At 41.1% G+C, this 17,034-nt stretch overlaps 2 protein-coding genes across 7 annotated transcripts in view; both read right to left on the bottom strand.

Moving 5' to 3' along the window:
• The window catches only part of erbin (erbb2 interacting protein), a 47,234-nt gene extending 37,251 nt beyond the window's left edge, over positions 1 to 9,983 (bottom strand). Inside the window, exon 1 of one of the 4 annotated variants that reach the window (XM_046375005.1) lies at positions 9,321 to 9,983. The gene's annotated coding sequence lies outside the window, so the exon portion shown is untranslated. The remainder of the gene's footprint in view (positions 1 to 9,320) is intronic. The other 3 variants (XM_046375004.1, XM_046375007.1, XM_046375006.1) reach the window with 3 other exon arrangements.
• Positions 9,984 to 10,183: 200 nt separating this feature from the next.
• Positions 10,184 to 17,031, bottom strand: nln (neurolysin (metallopeptidase M3 family)). Of its 3 annotated transcripts, none has more exons than XM_046375012.1 (13): positions 16,878 to 17,031; positions 16,192 to 16,445; positions 15,600 to 15,748; positions 15,020 to 15,124; positions 14,725 to 14,827; positions 14,466 to 14,626; positions 13,568 to 13,703; positions 12,825 to 13,191; positions 12,162 to 12,363; positions 11,877 to 12,063; positions 11,649 to 11,777; positions 11,283 to 11,419; positions 10,184 to 11,190 (listed from the first exon to the last, which is right to left on the bottom strand). In XM_046375012.1, the coding sequence occupies exons 1-13, from the start codon at positions 16,916 to 16,918 to the stop codon at positions 11,035 to 11,037; spliced, it is 2,127 nt and encodes a 708-aa protein (XP_046230968.1). In that variant the 5' UTR covers positions 16,919 to 17,031; the 3' UTR covers positions 10,184 to 11,034. The 3 variants fall into 3 exon arrangements, with proteins under 3 accessions (XP_046230968.1, XP_046230969.1, XP_046230970.1); XM_046375013.1 differs by lacking the exon at positions 16,878 to 17,031 and adding an exon at positions 16,684 to 16,816; XM_046375014.1 differs by lacking the exon at positions 16,878 to 17,031 and adding an exon at positions 16,587 to 16,609.
• Between the last annotated feature and the right edge of the window lie 3 nt (positions 17,032 to 17,034).

Genomic DNA, 17,034 nt, shown 5'->3' with positions numbered 1-17,034 from the left:
CACAAGATTTTTCAGATGACTAAGAACATCCCAACAAAATGCACCTTTCTGATATGATTCAAATGTAATATGATAAAAAATCTAAAAAGTCTGAAAGAGACTGTGATATCAGTGTGGTGACTATTAATACTTCGTAAGGGTGTGACAAGGTGTGTCTTCATCGTGAACCATTAAGAACAAGACATTCAGGTCAGTACGTTTCTACAGAAGTTAAGTATATGGACTCTATAACAGAGCAGTCAAACCCACCTCCCCACACTGAAAAATAATGATGCCAAAATATCCCACACACAACCAATGCCATCTTGTGCTACCGATGTCATTTAAAGTGGAGTCTGTGCAGTAATGATTGATTAGACACCCGCCTAACCCAATCATGAGCTGGGATCACCTGTCAGTCATGAAGTTTCACATACTTATTGAAATGTATATTTTGTATACCATACCGTCTCTTGTAATACATAAATTGAGTGGTGACGTGGTGGCGGAAAACTGCAGAAAACCAAGCAGAATTAGATTAAGCTCCTGTAAAAATTTTTTTTTTTTTTTTTTTACATGTTCCATGGAGTGTGCTAATTAGCGACCAAATTTGGGTCAAAAGAACCTCCTTCTCTCTCATCATGTAAAGTTATGCTTGTTAGGGGTTGGCTTTGCAACTGTGGAAGCTAATGTTCACCGTGTTCTGCAAAAAAATCTTATCTGTCAGCAAATACTTCATTAACTACATAGAGCTGTTGAATGGAGGTGGAATTTATAAAGTTTGGGATATCCTGAAATAGCCAAGCTCCTCCTATTGCTCCTGCCTGAGGACACACAAGCAGCAGAGATAGAAACACAAAAGGTTTTTAATTTTGATGCTGTGGCCTAGAGGTTGGAGAAGCGGCTTGTGATCGGAGGGTCACCGGTTCGATTCCCCCACCGGACGGTCATGAAAAATTTGGGTGTGGAGGAGTGATTAATGCGACAAATGCTCCCACCCTCCATTAGCCAGCTGATGTGCCCTTGAGCAAGGCATTTAACCCCCAATTTGCTCCCCAGGCACCCGATGCAGCCCAGTGCTCCTGTGTGATTCACTGCATGTAATTTGCCAGGTGTTGCATGTGTATTCAACTAAGGATGGGTCAAATGCAGAAGACGAATTCAGTGTGTGTATGTAAAAATATATATACTGTCAATAAAGCTGATTCTTCTTGATTCTTCTTCTTCTTCAAAGACTGTACCGCTAACCCATCAGTGCAACATACACTGTGCCGCACAGAGAAAATGTTCTCATTTCACTGAAACCTGTCTATTTCTATAAAGGTAATCCAGCTTGTCTAAATAAACAAGAACCTGAACAAAACTCAGCCTTGAAATGTGACATATTCTTGTTCCTCGGGTCAGAGCACAACACAAGAGTACTGTCTGTGCATGTCTGGAAAAGCATTAGCCTTGCCAGCTGATCTGAGACACACTGAGCCAGCAAACAGATAGGATCATCCCTCCGCCATCCTCACTGAACACAATAGAGCCATAGAACAGGAAAGAGGGAGGGAGAAAAACAGTCAAGGAAAGAGGGGAGGAGAAAGATGGAGAGAGAGAGAAAGAGAAGTTTTGACTTATTCATGGGTCTCCCAATCAGCTGCAAACACATTGGACTGCAATGACACTCATTAGTTTCTGCTCCACTTCCTCTTGGGTGCCTTTATCCTCATCTCATCTATTTGGGATACTGAATCTTGCCAAACAAAAGTTCCTGTCGTCACACGCTGTAATGAAGGAATAGAAGCGTCAGTTTTTTTTAACTGGGATGTTGGTGGTGGGGGGAAGTGAGGGCACTGCAGCTACACCAGCTTCGTGCTTTTCGTTCAAACAAGCCCCATCAGCACGCTAGTCATAAAAGTAGATGATGCGAAATAAATAAATAAATAAATAAATAACATCTTGTTTACATGAGTTCTATTAATAAGGACGGACTTCATCCATGCTGCTGCATCAGAAATTGTCGGCTTACGAATTAATAAACATTACAGTTTACAGTGTGCACTCAGTATCTATAAACTTAAATCCACTGGGGTTTAATTTAGTTTGAATTAATATATAATCAGTATACAAGTAACTACACGTCATGGTCGGCAAACACATAGTGAGCAGTAACTGCACAACTGCTTTTTTTTTTTATAAAAAAAAAGGTTAAAGGAGGACATATCAGAGGACCTTTGAGCTTCAAAAGGAACTTTAAAGACTTCTTTATAAAAAAACTTAGACAAATGTACCACATGTCCTGGAGAGCATTATGGAGATTTTAGACATAAAACTGTCTGATATTATATTAAGTAAAAATTAACTGGCCTCCCTCAAACTTGGTTGTAAAAAAAAGGCAGGGATTATTTCTGCTCCTTATGCAGTCAGCCACAGAGATGGAGCCAAGTAACAGCTGTTTGCTATGGTAATAATGTCATTAATTTTCATTATTGTGCTAATTCAGTATTAACAGTACCAGTTGTTCTGTTCCTTGTCCTGTCCCAGTCTGTTCCTTTGCTGTGCTAACAGACTCTGCAGAACAATGTAAAAAAAAAAAAAAAATCAAATTTGGCTTGTTCTCAGATTGTTGTCAAATATAATTCTGTGAGCCAACACAAAGACGAGAACACTCAACGCCGTTTGGAAGTGCATTCATTCAGTGCCATCAACAAAGAAAGGAGATACTTGCACATCAAGATGGGAACGGACTTGTAGGTTACCAAAAGTGGTTAACCATTGCATACACACAAGTGTGCAAAAACTGCAAGCTGTCACATGACATCTCAGGCAGGCAATGGAGTCAGCCTACTTAAATCACAGCACACTGACAACACAACTGAGAGCCAGTCATGGAGCTGCTTTATGTGCCTAAACCTACGACTGTCTGTCTACGACTGTGTATCTTTTGAATAGCGAGCTTTTTGCATTTTTTTTACTAAAGTGCAGATGGATAGATCGTGTTGCAAATCAACATCCATAAAAACAACTGTGATTCCACCCAAACCACAATGTGGATGCAATGACTCAGGCGACAATTGGAGGTGTTCAGAGCATGAGTTGGCATATGTGGTCAAATACATCATATGAGAAGGGACATTTAGTTAATTCTGAAGCATACGTAAGCAGATGGAAATGTAACTGTTGTGCCAGTGCTGTCATAGATGGCATGACACACAATGGCAACAACAAACCACAAAAATTCTTGAGCAACATCATAATGGACCACATACATGGATCATAACCAACACCAACTGAGCCAAGACTGAAGGACAGTCGATTGTTTTGAGGGTGGAGGTGGAAATAAAGGTGACGTATAAGGTAGTTTTAATAGCAAGGAGTCAAGTCACAAGTCAACAAGTCACTTAAATTAACACTTAATATGAAGTATAAATATAAACAAAAGGGTAAAATGTCTGAACAGAGTGGTCTGTTCAGAGTGTGTCTCCTCATCACTTCAGACAACCTGGAAATCAAACCGAGGTCTCATTTTTTTTCCAACCAAGAGAAAGATCCACCCAGATCTAGATTAAATAATCTGGGATTAGATCTATATATAGATTTGAAACAAGTTATTTACAGTAACAACATATAATACACACATAAAATTAACTGGACAAAAGTTCATTTAAACACACAAGAATCAAATATGAAAAGAAATCAGAGTACAGCCCAGTACACAATAAATTAACTTTCTGGTTGCATGTTGATCTGCACTGAATATGAATGAACCAGGCTGCCCTGAGCCCAACTACTGTCCAAATGCAACTTTTCAGAAGCCAAATTTCATGGCCAGATTTAGATCAAGTTTGCTACAGGTCCTGTGACATTTCAATTCAATTCAAATCAGTTCAGTTTATTTATATTGCGCCAGTTCACAACAAAAGTTCTCTCATGACACTTTCCAATTAGAGCAGGTCTAGACCATACCCTCTAATTAAATGTCTGTGAACAAAAAAAAAAATAAAATAAAAAGAAAGTGTTTTTGCCACTTTGTAATCACACTGGCAAGCAAACAACCCAGTATTAGACATCTTTCCTTGCATTAGGGATACCTGCCAGGAGATGACTGCACTGAACCAGGACGCAGTATTTGTTTTACTACACTTGGATACTAGGTCTTGTTTGTAAGTTACATAAAATACATGTCAGCTCAGTATGATGAGATATTGTTGCCCAACCCAACGCTCAGTTGAGCTCAGACCGCTTATCATTTGTTGACAGCCTGAAGACCATATATGTCTAGTTAAGCTATACAGTATGAAGGCAACTTATAGCAGAGATATGACGCTTATCTGAAGCTGATATTACAACAGCTCATTTTGTCTCTTGCTGCGTTTACGTCTACTTGGATCTTTTCTTTCCTGTTTGGTAATTTAAACCCTTTCAAAAATGTTCCATTACATAAGTTGTTTTACTCAGAGGTCTTGCTTTTCACCTCAAGTAATTCATTTAAAAATTTTCCATGAATTATGGCAAGGAAATTGGAGCTGCTCACAGTACACTCCTATGGGGTGTCTTCATCAGCCGGTAGACACAACGCTAAAGAAGGATTTGGCTTCGTGAACATATCTGCTGATAGGCAGCAAGCCTGAATGAGGCAGATTTTTTTCTAACTGGGTCACAGAAGCAGCGAAATCATTGGGGAGAAACTGGATGCACAGATGTACATTAAAATGGCAGGAAGAACGCGTCAAATAAAATGAAAATGTACGTTTTCCCACAAATACTGAGTAAAAATACAAACTCAATTGATTACATGAAAGGCCTCTGTTTGCGCTTAACAGGCTATTAATTCAGTACTGATATCTACACTTACTAATATACATTACATGCTATTTGTTAAGTCATCTTTAATAGCCAGTGGGCAATGGACCAAGAAAAAAAAAATCCATAAACATGTGCTTCTATCTTCAACTAATTTATCATAATGAAAAACAAAGTAGTAATTAAGTACTGCTGTGGTCCCAGAGACCTTCCTCAGACTGTAAATCAAAATCACCAGCCACAAGCGTGTTGACATAATACACATAAATCAAATGCACTCGGAGCCGACTTTTTCAGTTGGCGTATCTTCAGGGAGAGTCACGCAGTCTCTTAAACAGCTGACATATTTAATTAAAGAGAGATGTGTCTATGCATTTTAGACAGCTGGAGTAGGTTAGTGCTGGGTCTGTCACAATAATTACTCTATCTATTGTAAGATAGTTGGACATGACCCTGCTCATTTTTGTCACATGACAACACTTACAACATCAAAACCAGATTCTCTGCCTACAATCAAATCATCCACTGTTTTGCAATATGCCACACGCTTTCACATTAATTTTTCTACGGAATATCATTTGCCTGACAAATATGTCCGTCATTTGTCTCCGTGTGCTTACAGAAGGATCATGGAAAATCCACGGAGAGGCTCAAAGACATTACATACAAAAACTCCTACCGAAACCAGTCGGAGCACATGCATAAATAGTGCATTTTACTAATAGCTTGAACAAAGATGTCACACCAGTTCAAACACTGAAGCTGTGTGCACAGTCAAGTGCTGAGCCAGACATTGGCTGACAATGTCTATGCCATTACAGGTGAGACACACACCAGGGCTTCTTCCCCTCATCAACTTCTAAAGAAAAAAACCTATGACTGCATGGACGAGAAATATTGCCACACTAGGCACAGGACACTCAGGTTTATCTTTAGCCTCTACACTGAGGTGAAAACACTTCGAAGGAGCATGACAACGAAGACAGTTCAGGAGAGGTTTAAAGGATGACAAGAAAGTTGTGCAAAGAGGCAAAGAATTTTAAATAGTTTACATGAACTGCTAGCGTCGGCTTCCAACTACTAATGTAATCTGATATTTGGTTGAAATGGGGCTTATTTAAAAAGGTTATCCGAGCCCAAGATTACCATGGTCCAACTGCGCTAGCTTGTAACACTGTTTCAAGTAAAGCACACATCCCCACATGTTGAGAATTTATTTGTGGTGGTGTGGTGTTGTGTCAGTATAAAACAAAGCACAATAATAAATGTCAGTATTGGTGCTGAAATGATAAAAACGTCCCTAAATTTTACTGCCAATGGGAGACTTTTTACTGACTGTTGGTGCTCTCTATTATTCTTTATTATCCTGCTCTTGAGCTGAATTTTCACCATCAATTAATCTGGAGAAAAATGCACAGTCACAGTTTTAAAAACATCTACTTCACATTTGAATAGTTATTTCCAAAAAAGTGAGCAGCTTCAGTAGTGTGAAGTGGTTTGATTACAAAAGTTAAGGTATAGAACAAACCACAGTATAAGAAGGGCAAGAAGACTGCAACAACAAAAAGGGGCAATACAACAAACAAACTGCACAACCTCAAGCAGAAGTACACAGTCGAGTGCAAAAACGAGCCAAAAAGCCCAGTAAGGAACACTCAACGGGTGTCTTAAAACAAAAACATTCTGTATTTATTACATCGTTATCACAGAAATATCCTAATATATCATGATTATTTCAGGGCCAAATCGCCCTCTGCTACACACAAGACAAAAAAAGCAGCACATGCTCAGAACTGCCAGGCTGAAATGACTTTAAAGAAGAAACTGGTTATCAAAACAGTTAAATCTGTTTACATATGTTCCAATTATCAATTAATAGACCAATCAAATCAGCCCTATAAAAGATCATTAGCTTAGAAATATCTGAAGTTTCCCCTTAATTGCAAGAAAACTAGACCTGTGCACCTGCACACACCTGCTCCAAGAGGGAGGGGCCAGCGCTGCTTACAAAACAAAAACTTCTCACAATGTGCAAATGTCTTGTTATCTTCTGAAAAAGAAAGATGTGAAGGAAATGTGAACTGACTAAATCACCTGCAAGCCACAATATTTTACAAACAAATTACTAATTGGCACATTCACACTGAGAACCTCTGCCACAGCACACATTGGCTAATTTCCTAACTCGACTGCGTTTTCTCACAGATTTGCTCAACTCCTTCTCCACCAACTTGTCAGCAACGTCACATGAGTATTTAGTCATTAACCACGTGTTCTTTGGTCCACGTCAACAACTTCATTGTTGACACATTGCTCACACATTGCTCTGAGCATATTTTTTTCTCTTGTTTTCACTACAAGTGTAGAAAAAGCGTGTGAATCACTTCAGGGCTTGATTTGCTGAAGTTGGGAGAGGAAATGTGAACTTATATGGTTACACAAACAGGAATAATTTTTTTAAAAAAAAAAAAAAAAAAAAAAAAGCTTCCCTAATTTAGACAAACACACCTACAGTCACACTCATAGTCAATACATTTCTTCACAGCACTGAGCTCACTGTAGGTTATTAAAGTAAAGTATTGCCATCAAGGAAAACAAAGTGGTTTTAACATGGATGACCTTAGCTTAATCCCTGAAGAGTATTATTTGTCCAACCGAAAGCATGATATAGTGATATGAAAAAAACACAATGGAAGCATTATAGATTGTGGATTAGCCATTATGCAGCCACGGTAAAATTTTTGACACACAATGAAGATAAGGAACAGGCAGCTTTTGTTGAAGGTTATTGCTTTCTCTCAGTATCCAAGCAGCATGACACATTGCTTTGCAAGATAACAACCACTCTGGCATTAGTGTGAGAAAAGAACAGTGCAGGATCAAGGGAATTCAGAGTAAACCTATCCTTCTTCGCAGGAAAGGTTTGCTGTATGATCATGAGAGGAAGGAGAAAAATTAAATGTTCCCCAACAGACGCTTCCAACACCTCACTGGAAACACACCACTGCAGTAAAACTTTGTGCAGGTGTGCACACACTGATGAGCCATCCTGAATTAACAATATATGCTTTTAATTTGATAAATGACCAAAAACCGCAAAGTGAAAAACAAAATCAGATGAATAACGGCGTATTTACTGTATACAGTTTGAGGAAATGACCCTAAAACCTGGATACACTGAAATGTTAGGTTATTATAAATAAGAGGATAATAATCTACAAACAGCTGGTCACAACCTCTTAGATAATGTGCCCACAACAATGACAAGTGACAGGTGATATGCCCTGGATTTTGTTGACATTTTATCTCAGCAAGGACAGCCTTTGAAGTCTAATCAGATATGGTTTTACTGTGAGACAATGCCAGTCATCTGGGTTTTAAGGCAGCAGTAGTGTACTCTGCGTTTTAACAAGCAGACAGGAGGATGGCTGCAGGATTTGGAGGCTATCTTCACATACCATGTGTCCTCTCTCTGGCAACATAAGGCAGTTTATTATGTCAGTTTCAAGGGGTTAGTTCAGCTTGGTCAAGCTTGTATTCAGATTAGGTCTTTTTTCCCCTTTTTTCTTTCTTTTTTTTTTTAATTACGAGCCTGACCTTGCAGCTATTCCCACCAGACACGACAATGCAAACATAATGTCATGCTGTCATTGATGTGTTAAAACCACAAAGCATTTACGGATGCAATTCAGGTATGTTAATAACAAAGGAAACACAGGCTTGCTATTGTTTTCATGTGGACATCATTCGCTTCTCACGGCTTCCCTGAGATCTCTCTGGGTTGCCTGCCTTGACATCCCTAAGAGATGATTAACAAAACTGTGAAAAACAAGTCGACGGGCTGCTGAAATTCCCCCCCCCCCCAAAAAAATCAAACCTGGAGATTAGCTGCGCCGACTATCTCAAATCTTAACAGGATTAAATCATATTGGAGTTAAGTGGAGACAGTAATCTGATTAGTGGAGTGGTGAGAAAATGAAAGAGCTGATATGTTGAGTGTATAGCACAGTAATCCCTCGTCCGTCGTAGCGCTTACGGTGCCCCGCAACAAAAGATGGGACTGCTGCTGTAGCACTGCAGCTGGTTCCTTAATGGTCGACTGATATTAGGAATAGTAATGACAAAAACATACATCTTACCGACTGGCAATTATACATGTAACCACTAGCCTGCGTTACATTTGATACTCTAACTCTGAATAAATGAGAGACAGTCAAGCAACATAGCATACAGGCAGCCATGTACAGCTGTTGATGCGAGAGCTGCCGAAAATACCAACAGCTGATGAATCTCATGTTTCCGTCCAAAATACACTGTTGTATCACATCAGGAATGTAGTCACAGCCAATGGTGACCGGTAACGTTCAGATGAGGCTGTAAAATTACAATTTTACTGTTACAATTGGCTGAAGTAATGTAGAGACCGAAGTCGGACAGCATCAGAATGGGTCTCCCAACGATACTACGCTGCGCTATGGCTAGCTGGGGTGTTAGCATGTTACATGGGGCCCCCACAGACCCAAGCAGCAACTTGCGCAAACAAAGAGACTTACCTAAATTACAGTCGAGTCACCGTCTCATTTAATGGTGTTCAGGTAGCGAGCAGGGTCCCACTGTCCAAAAAATATTTCAGGAAGCGAGCATTAGCTCGCTTCACAGATGTCGCTTGGTAGTTTCAACAGGGGTTTGCTAGTGTTAGCAGCTAAGCTAATGTTGCCCACTTAGAAAGCAACTCGAAGCTGGCCCAGTACGCACATCCTCGGCAAGCCTTCCTCAAGTTGTTTAACGGTGTCGTCCTCGGTTGCTTTCACACTTCAAAGTCTTTACCTTCCAAATGTTATTCAGACAAACTAACCGAAGCCAGGGACACCCAAAAAGTGGTCCTCAGTTGCTAAGATTAATGACACAGGGCATTAAAAAATCCAAAATGTCCACGACATTCAGCAAGGAAATACAAAAGGCAAAAATGCGTACGACCTCCGGCAGGGCGAAACCTCATCCAAACTGTGCCGCACCCAGGTGTTTTCAGTCATAATCTCCTTTCCTCTAATCAAGCAGCTTTGACAGAGTCGAGTGGAGCTACATAGGGACTGTTGAAGAATGAAGAGGTGGGTTTCTTGTCTGCGACCTCTGCGCCTACACGTAGAAGTAGGCTGTCCGCAAGAAGTCGCCTTTCCAGCCACAGCGAACCCCCGTGATGATGCTTTCACTACCTCACCCGGACACTTTCGGTAAATCCCATTATTTCCTTCAGTCTATTTCCCTGACATTTCCCTCCTCTGTAAAAGACATTCAAATGGACTAAAACATGAGTTTATGGACCAGGCAAAAACAAGACATTTTATTGAACCGGTCAACATATAAAAATAGTGGCACTATTTTTTTTTTATTATTGACGATTCATGTTAACGTTTTACACGAATAAGGACTTTATTTAAATAGTGGAAAGAGGAATTCTCATCATTCTCACCGAGAACATTTATTTTTCTTCACTACGTTTGCTTCGCACAGCAGCATTTTCTATCTTGTGGCGCCCCCTGGTGTACATAAATAACTTTTTTTTTTCTTGCAGGGGAATTACAAGAAGTCCCCAAATTATGCAAAACCCCCTTCTTCCACACTATGAGCACATTTTCGTAATCCTGTTCTGGAGTAGAGAGATCTGAGGATATTTCATCACAATAGTCTAATGCCATTTAAGGAGGGAATTTATATAGATAAGTCCAAAACATTCACTGTAAGGTTTTTTGAGCCATTTTGCTTGAACACATGGAGCTTTAACATCTCGCATTATGTCTTTCTGTAGCTTTGACAGTGTGAAATAACTATGTGTCTGTATCTGTAAATATATATGTTTCAGTACAACGGAAATTTTATTTATGCATTTAGATGATGACCACTTTGAATCTCAACAGCTTTCTAATGCTGCATCACTTAAAAAAAAAAATCAGTGTAATTTACATTTTTACAGGGCACATTTAGCTGCTTTGTTTTCAGTGTTGTGATAATGTGCGCGCTGGCACACTGTCAAGACTGTCCTGACGTGCCGGGACACTTTAATACTACGAAGCAGTCATGATGTTATTAGTAACACATCTGCGGTGAGAAGGGCCTACTGTATGTATCATCACAAGGCCCCTCTGTTATCTACTGTATATTTGAACGAATGTTGACAAGTAGAAATCAAGTAAAAAAAAAAAAACAACTTAAGCACAGTAACACACTTCAAGCAACCACTGCCTTGGCGAAATACTCGTAAAGATTTTATCAAATTAGTGTTTGTGTTTCCTGGGGCTTAATCAGCCCTTTGCACTGAAAGAAGGCATCCTGACATGGGCTACGTCCAAGGAAGGTCTTTAGCATGTCCATTCCGTCCACCGAGCCGCCTGCTTCCAGAATCACCTTTCTGTACTCTTTTCCAACCTGTACAAAAAAAGTACAAATAAAGACATTTTCCACAAAAAAAGTGAGCTATGTATGCTTACAAGTAAATAGATATATAGTAATATTCAGACCTTTGGATTCATGATGCCTTCCTTTTTAAAACGACTGAAAAAAATGTCCATGGAGTAGACTTCACTCCACAGATAGCCATAGTACTGACCATCATATCCGCCGGCCAAGTGGCTGAAACTGGCTGTCATGTTGGTACCTGCAGAGAACAGGTCTCGGTCATGGCATCAAAGTGGTCTTTGTTACAAATCATTCCAATGTGTTCCAAAAAAGAAAAGATTTACTGTGTGCATTTCATACAAGAAGTGTTTAGGTATTCATTCATCATCAGGAGACAAATACCTAAATCCTCATCACTGACAAAAATCTTTATGCTGAATAGCCATCATTTTCCTCGCAAAGCTACTGCTGCTCATGCTACAACTGACCTGGTGTGGCAGGGACACCGAGGATGTCCCGGCAGTGCTTGGCAAACACCTCAGTTGTATCTGCACCAGGGCTGTTATGTAGCGTCTGGTCCACTTTACTGAGAACTACCTGACGCAGGTTCATCAGTCCTGAAGAGGATAAAAAAAAAATGTTGATGTGCTGAGACTCTTGATTTCTACATAAATGTTAAAGAGCTTCATTGTTTTGCAAAAATTCAACTGTCTGACCAGTGTTGGCTACTCTGGAGGCAATCAGTTTGTCAAGCAGGTTGTCAGGGATTGGTGTCCCGTCCTTGTAATGGCGAGACATTCTTCTCAGAGGCTCCTTCTCCCAAACCCAGTTCTCAAGCATCTGTGAAGGAACCTCCACAAAGTCCGTCTCCACCAGGGTCCCGCTGAAATCTGAAAAAGTGGTCTGATACAAAGACAGGGAAGGTTTAAGTTCACTCATACTAATTATACACACTCATGCAACATACTGTAAGCAAATATAATATAACCGCAGACACCTACCTTAGAACAGAGTTCGTGCATAACATGACCAAACTCATGAAAGTAAGTCTCCACTTCATGGTGCTGGAGAAGAGAGGGCCATCCTTTCCTGGGCTTGGTGAAGTTAGCCACCATAGCCGCCACTGGAAGCCTGCGTTTTCCATCAGGCCCTCTGCAGCCGGGCTGGAGCCCAAAGCAGGCTGCATGGCTGTACTTTCCTTCCCTGGTGGAAGACATGGAGGCAAATGAAATGCACTGAACATTAACAGAAAGTACATTATGAAAACCTCCTAGAGCCTGCTAGCTTCATCCATCCATCCATCCATTTTCTATCCCGCTTATCCGTCAGGGTCGCGGGGGAGCTGGAGCCTATCCCAGCTGACTACGGGTGCGAGGCGGGGTACACCCTGGACACAAAGACAGACAACCACACACTCTCACACTCACACCTAGGGGCAATTTAGTGTAGCCAATTAACCTAATGTGCATGTTTTTGGTATTGTGGGAGGAAGCCGGAGTACCCGGAGAAAACCCAAGCAGGCACAGGGAGAACATGCAAACTCCACATAGAAGGGCCCAGACCGGGATTCGAACCTGAAACCCTCTTGCTATGAGGCGACAGTGCTAACCACTGCACCACCGTGCCGCCCCCTGCTAGCTTCAATCTAAGAAATTTGAATTTACCTTGGATGCAAGTCCAAGTAGAACTGGCCAATCTCCTCTCCTGTTTCAGTGTCCTGGGCTGAGTAAAGCTTGACATTTTCGTGCCACACACAAGCATGTTCCACCTCTGTGAACGTGAGACCCAGCAGCTCCTGGTAAATACCAAACAGTCCTTGTGTCACCACATCAAGTGGGAAATACTCGATCAGTTTGTCCTTGTTCACCGCAAACTTGCACTGCTCCACTTGATTCATGTAGTAGGGCAAGTCCCAGGCATTGATCTGTCCATCATACTGGTAGCCCTTCATCAAGCACTCCCTCTTCTTTAGTGCGAGAATGTATTTCCTCTCCTTGATTCCAATGGGCTTCAGTCTTTCATAGAAAGCATCTGCAAAGTGGGAAAAAATACAGATCAGTTAAACTACAGACCCTTTCAGAGTTGTATTATAATAACAAGATACTGACACGCTCATTCAGCTGCTTTTCACTTTGTCCCACATGCCTTCAACAGCCAAAATTACCGCGTTACACAACATACGAGAGGCATGTGGAGTGATTTCCACGACATTACACGCAACAGGCATGAGGTGTAGAGTGTCTCTCTTCTGGTTAAGTCTGTATCTATTTCCCTGTCCATTCCATCCATCCGTCCACTGAGGTTATTTTTCGAAAGCCAAGCTGTTATCAGAGGGCCTGGGTCCTCATCTTGAACGACACAGGGCAGTTGTAAGTGTGAATGTGAGGTGAGATGTCGAAGGTCATACCTAAGAAGTCAGACACATTGCTTGCATTCTTGGCCATGTTAATCTCCAGCACATAGTTTGCATGGCTACTGTAGCCAAGTAAGTCTGCAACCTTTGCCCTCAGTTGTATCAACTCCTCAAGGATCGCTGTGTTTACCTAGAAAACAGAAAGTTTGTTGAACAAGAAGTGCAGCTCAGCTAATTTAAACAACAGAACCATTTTATAATAAATCTAAATTCATTCACTAAAGTTATGATCCTTAATATTGCAGTCCTGGCTGATTTGGTGACTTTGTGGCAGCAAACTCCGGCTCCTTGAGCAAATACTCTGTCAAAAATCCGACAAAAAAAAGCAACTGGTGAATCCTTTCAGAGTGCAGCCAACAAACTCGTGTTGTTTAATGAAGAAGTGAGTCAATAACCCATCGTACCGTGAGGAACCACAATCTGAGTTCTTGATGCACACTTGCTCTCCATACAAAAGCAGGGTGTACTCAAAGGAGCTGCATGTGTGCAGCCTTCCACCTGCAGCTCCTCGTGTGACGGCTCACACTGAGGCTGCCCCTTCCTGTCTCACCTTGTGACACATCAACGCTTTCAACGTGAAGCAGCGGCAGTAGGACGCTTGTGTCAGCAGTAATTTAACACGGCTTCGATATGGACACGAAGAGAGTAAACGGTAGGTTGGATCTGATATCAGTTAGATAAAATTACAAACAGTAACACTGGATTACATGCATGAATCAGTTCCTCTGACATCCTTGTCCATAGGCAGGAAATGAGTGCGGGAACGGCAGTCTCCATATAGAAGATTCCTTCTCCAGGGTTGCAGATGTATATCCACAAGTTAAACATAGAATAGACTTACTGTGGTCAGCAAAGTGTAGGATACACAGATCTACTATCAGATTCCAGTTACCTCTTTACACCTGCTGTGAAAAGCCGTTTCCACCTTCCTCCTGGTCTCAGGATTGTGGCACCTCTTCATCAGGGGGTAGTAATGGGGATATTCAAGTGTCACTTTATAGCGCCCATCTGCCGTCTTCTCCAGCCCACTGAGATAGCTGTCAGCCAGCCCACCTTAACAGAAGAGGATGAAGACGTACGTGAAAACAGTCAAAGCATATTCACGATGCCAGAGAGTCCGGCAGACAAGAGTTTTAGGCGTGTCGGCTTACCCATTTCACGCTCAGAGAAAACCAGAAACGTATTGTCCTCATTCAGATTCTTGTTAAACTCTATGGAGAGCTCACTTATGAGCTTGGAAGTTCTTTTTATTTCCTTAGGAGAGAAACAAAGCAGTTTTACTGGCACAGAAAAATAAAATCAATTTCCAGGATGTGATATGAAAATTCAAAAGAGAAATTTTTAATCAGTTATGATCAAAAAACACTCATTTATCCAACAGAAACTCTAAATTACTTTTAATGTATACGGTCAAAGCTTTAATAATCATTTCACACATCTTATTACCTCTTGTATATCTTCAGACAGGTGTAATCCTTTCCGCTTGCCTAAGGTAACTAGTCTGTCCAAGAATCTCTTTTCTTCAGGTGTAAGGTTGCCTTGGAGCTTTTCCTGTCAAAAAATAATCACAAAAAGTCGAAAACGCTTATTCATCTCAACCGAATTATGGCTGCTTTTATTTTTTCCAGTAATTTATGCTGCATGCCAACCAAGCCAGTCTGGCATGGAATATGACATTGCATTGGCTACCACTGATTCAATCAGATTAAATTTCTTTCTGTGGATAAATAAAAACCTGTGGTGGGGTTAAATGAGGGTGTAGTATCCTCGGTCTTAATATAAGGATATCATTTGATGCCCTCTGGCTGACATAGAATGAGAAAATAATCCAGGGCTGCCATAGCAGTTGCGATAAATGAATCAACGCCTCACACATTAGATTTAATTAGCTTCAAATAAATTTGTTTTATGGTTAAACTTAATTATTATCATCTCAGTGGACCCCTGGTCTGACTGAAAAGGTCAGTTTACAGTCACCTTCCTCATGCTGTAAGTGATATTCAAACGGATGAGACATGAGACGCACCTGCAAGGCAGTGATTCGCTGGAACACGTCTTCCCGCATACTTATCTCCACGTCAAACTCTGACAGTTTCTTGTCGGCCTCTGTGCTCGCTGTCCGAACCTCTTTAGAAGGACAAACGTACTGAGGGAAGTCGAGAACGTGGCGCGATGCTAAGGGAACAGAATCGAACACAAAAAGACCTCATGAATGTTATGTTACTACTCTGTAGCTTTGGAAATCTTTGGTACATCAAAATGTCTTGTCAGTGAATTCCGTGACAAAAATATACATGTTTTAATCTCTCTGCTGGAGATCTAATTAATAAAAAAACTGCCTCAAATATAAAGTTTTATTTTAGAAAAAAAAAAGGCTCAGGCATTTTCCAAAACTGCCGGGCGTGCAGTTTTTAACAAACTTTAGTTAAACCAGAAGAAATAGGTTGTTTTGGGGGGACTATTTTCAGCTCCAGATTAGTACACATTTGGAGCTTTAATTTACATGTATAAGGGACTGACTTCAAAAATCCACACTTACTGGGGTTACTTTGGTCTTTTCATGTGATTGTTAACAAGAAAAATGTAGAATATCACCAGACTTGTCTTTAAACACTCACAAGCATAATCCAGCTTGACGTCAGCCAAGGTTTTCAGCGTGTTTTCGACAGAAACATTTTCTATCTTTAGAGATCCGATGTCATCATAGACCTTCTTTACTCTGTTAATCAAGCAGTCCGTCCTGGTCCTGATCTCAGCTGGTGACAGGTCCCATCTCAGGCCGTTCCTCTGATCCGCTGCCTGAGTGCAGTGGTCTCTGGCAGGTGTCACAGACCCGTTCTGGATGGTCATCCTCAGGGCAGGTTTTGAGGCGCTGTGGAGAGATTCCAACCAGTTTGAAATTACATTTCACATTCACAGGGGACGATTGAACAGGTGACACGAACACAAGCCATCAATTCTTCAAAGTCACACTGGAAACGTGCTGGACGTTTTTTCCATGCTAAGCGGTGACCTTTTCTTCACCGTGTCGACTCAGTGTCAGGTTTCACTGCCTGGCAGCGGATGGCTTCCAAAACAAGTTCATAAAAGTGTGAGATGATTGCACTCACAGCCAAAAGAAGTGCTCAAGAGCAAGATACGCCAGCTAACACTTTAATGCGCCTCCTTAATGATTATCAGGTGTAAATATCATACACAGCACGTGAGATTTGGACCGGTGTAGGTGGTAACCCTCCACCAATCTGTCACACAGGTGTTCAATAAACAGATTTGACATGGCAGCCATGCTGAAACGGAAACGTACCTGGAAAGAGTTCGGCAAACCACAACCCGTAACGCACACATGCCACTGCTTTCATGCGTATTTCCATGCAAAATGAAACACTTTCCTCTCCTCCTCTTACTGTGGCCAGCAGCAGCAGCTAAGCGGTCCCTCTCTCTCTCTCTCTCTCTCTCGCATG

This window comes from Scatophagus argus, chromosome 20 (assembly GCF_020382885.2).
Source record: "Scatophagus argus isolate fScaArg1 chromosome 20, fScaArg1.pri, whole genome shotgun sequence".
Classification (NCBI taxonomy): Eukaryota; Metazoa; Chordata; class Actinopteri; family Scatophagidae; genus Scatophagus; species Scatophagus argus.
The sequence above is the reverse complement of the archived record's forward strand: the minus strand, read 5'-3'. Positions and strand labels throughout refer to the sequence as shown.

Excerpts from the sequence above, each read along its gene's own strand:
- nln (XM_046375012.1), bottom strand. The coding sequence starts at position 16,918 with ATGTGTGCGTTACGGGTTGTGGTTTGCCGAACTCTTTCCAG. Across the intron at positions 14,627-14,724 it reads TTTCTCTGAGCGTGAAATGG|GTGGGCTGGCTGACAGCTAT; the intron begins GTAAGCCGACAC and ends TCTTCTGTTAAG. Across the intron at positions 13,192-13,567 it reads CAATGTGTCTGACTTCTTAG|ATGCTTTCTATGAAAGACTG; the intron begins GTATGACCTTCG and ends CCCACTTTGCAG.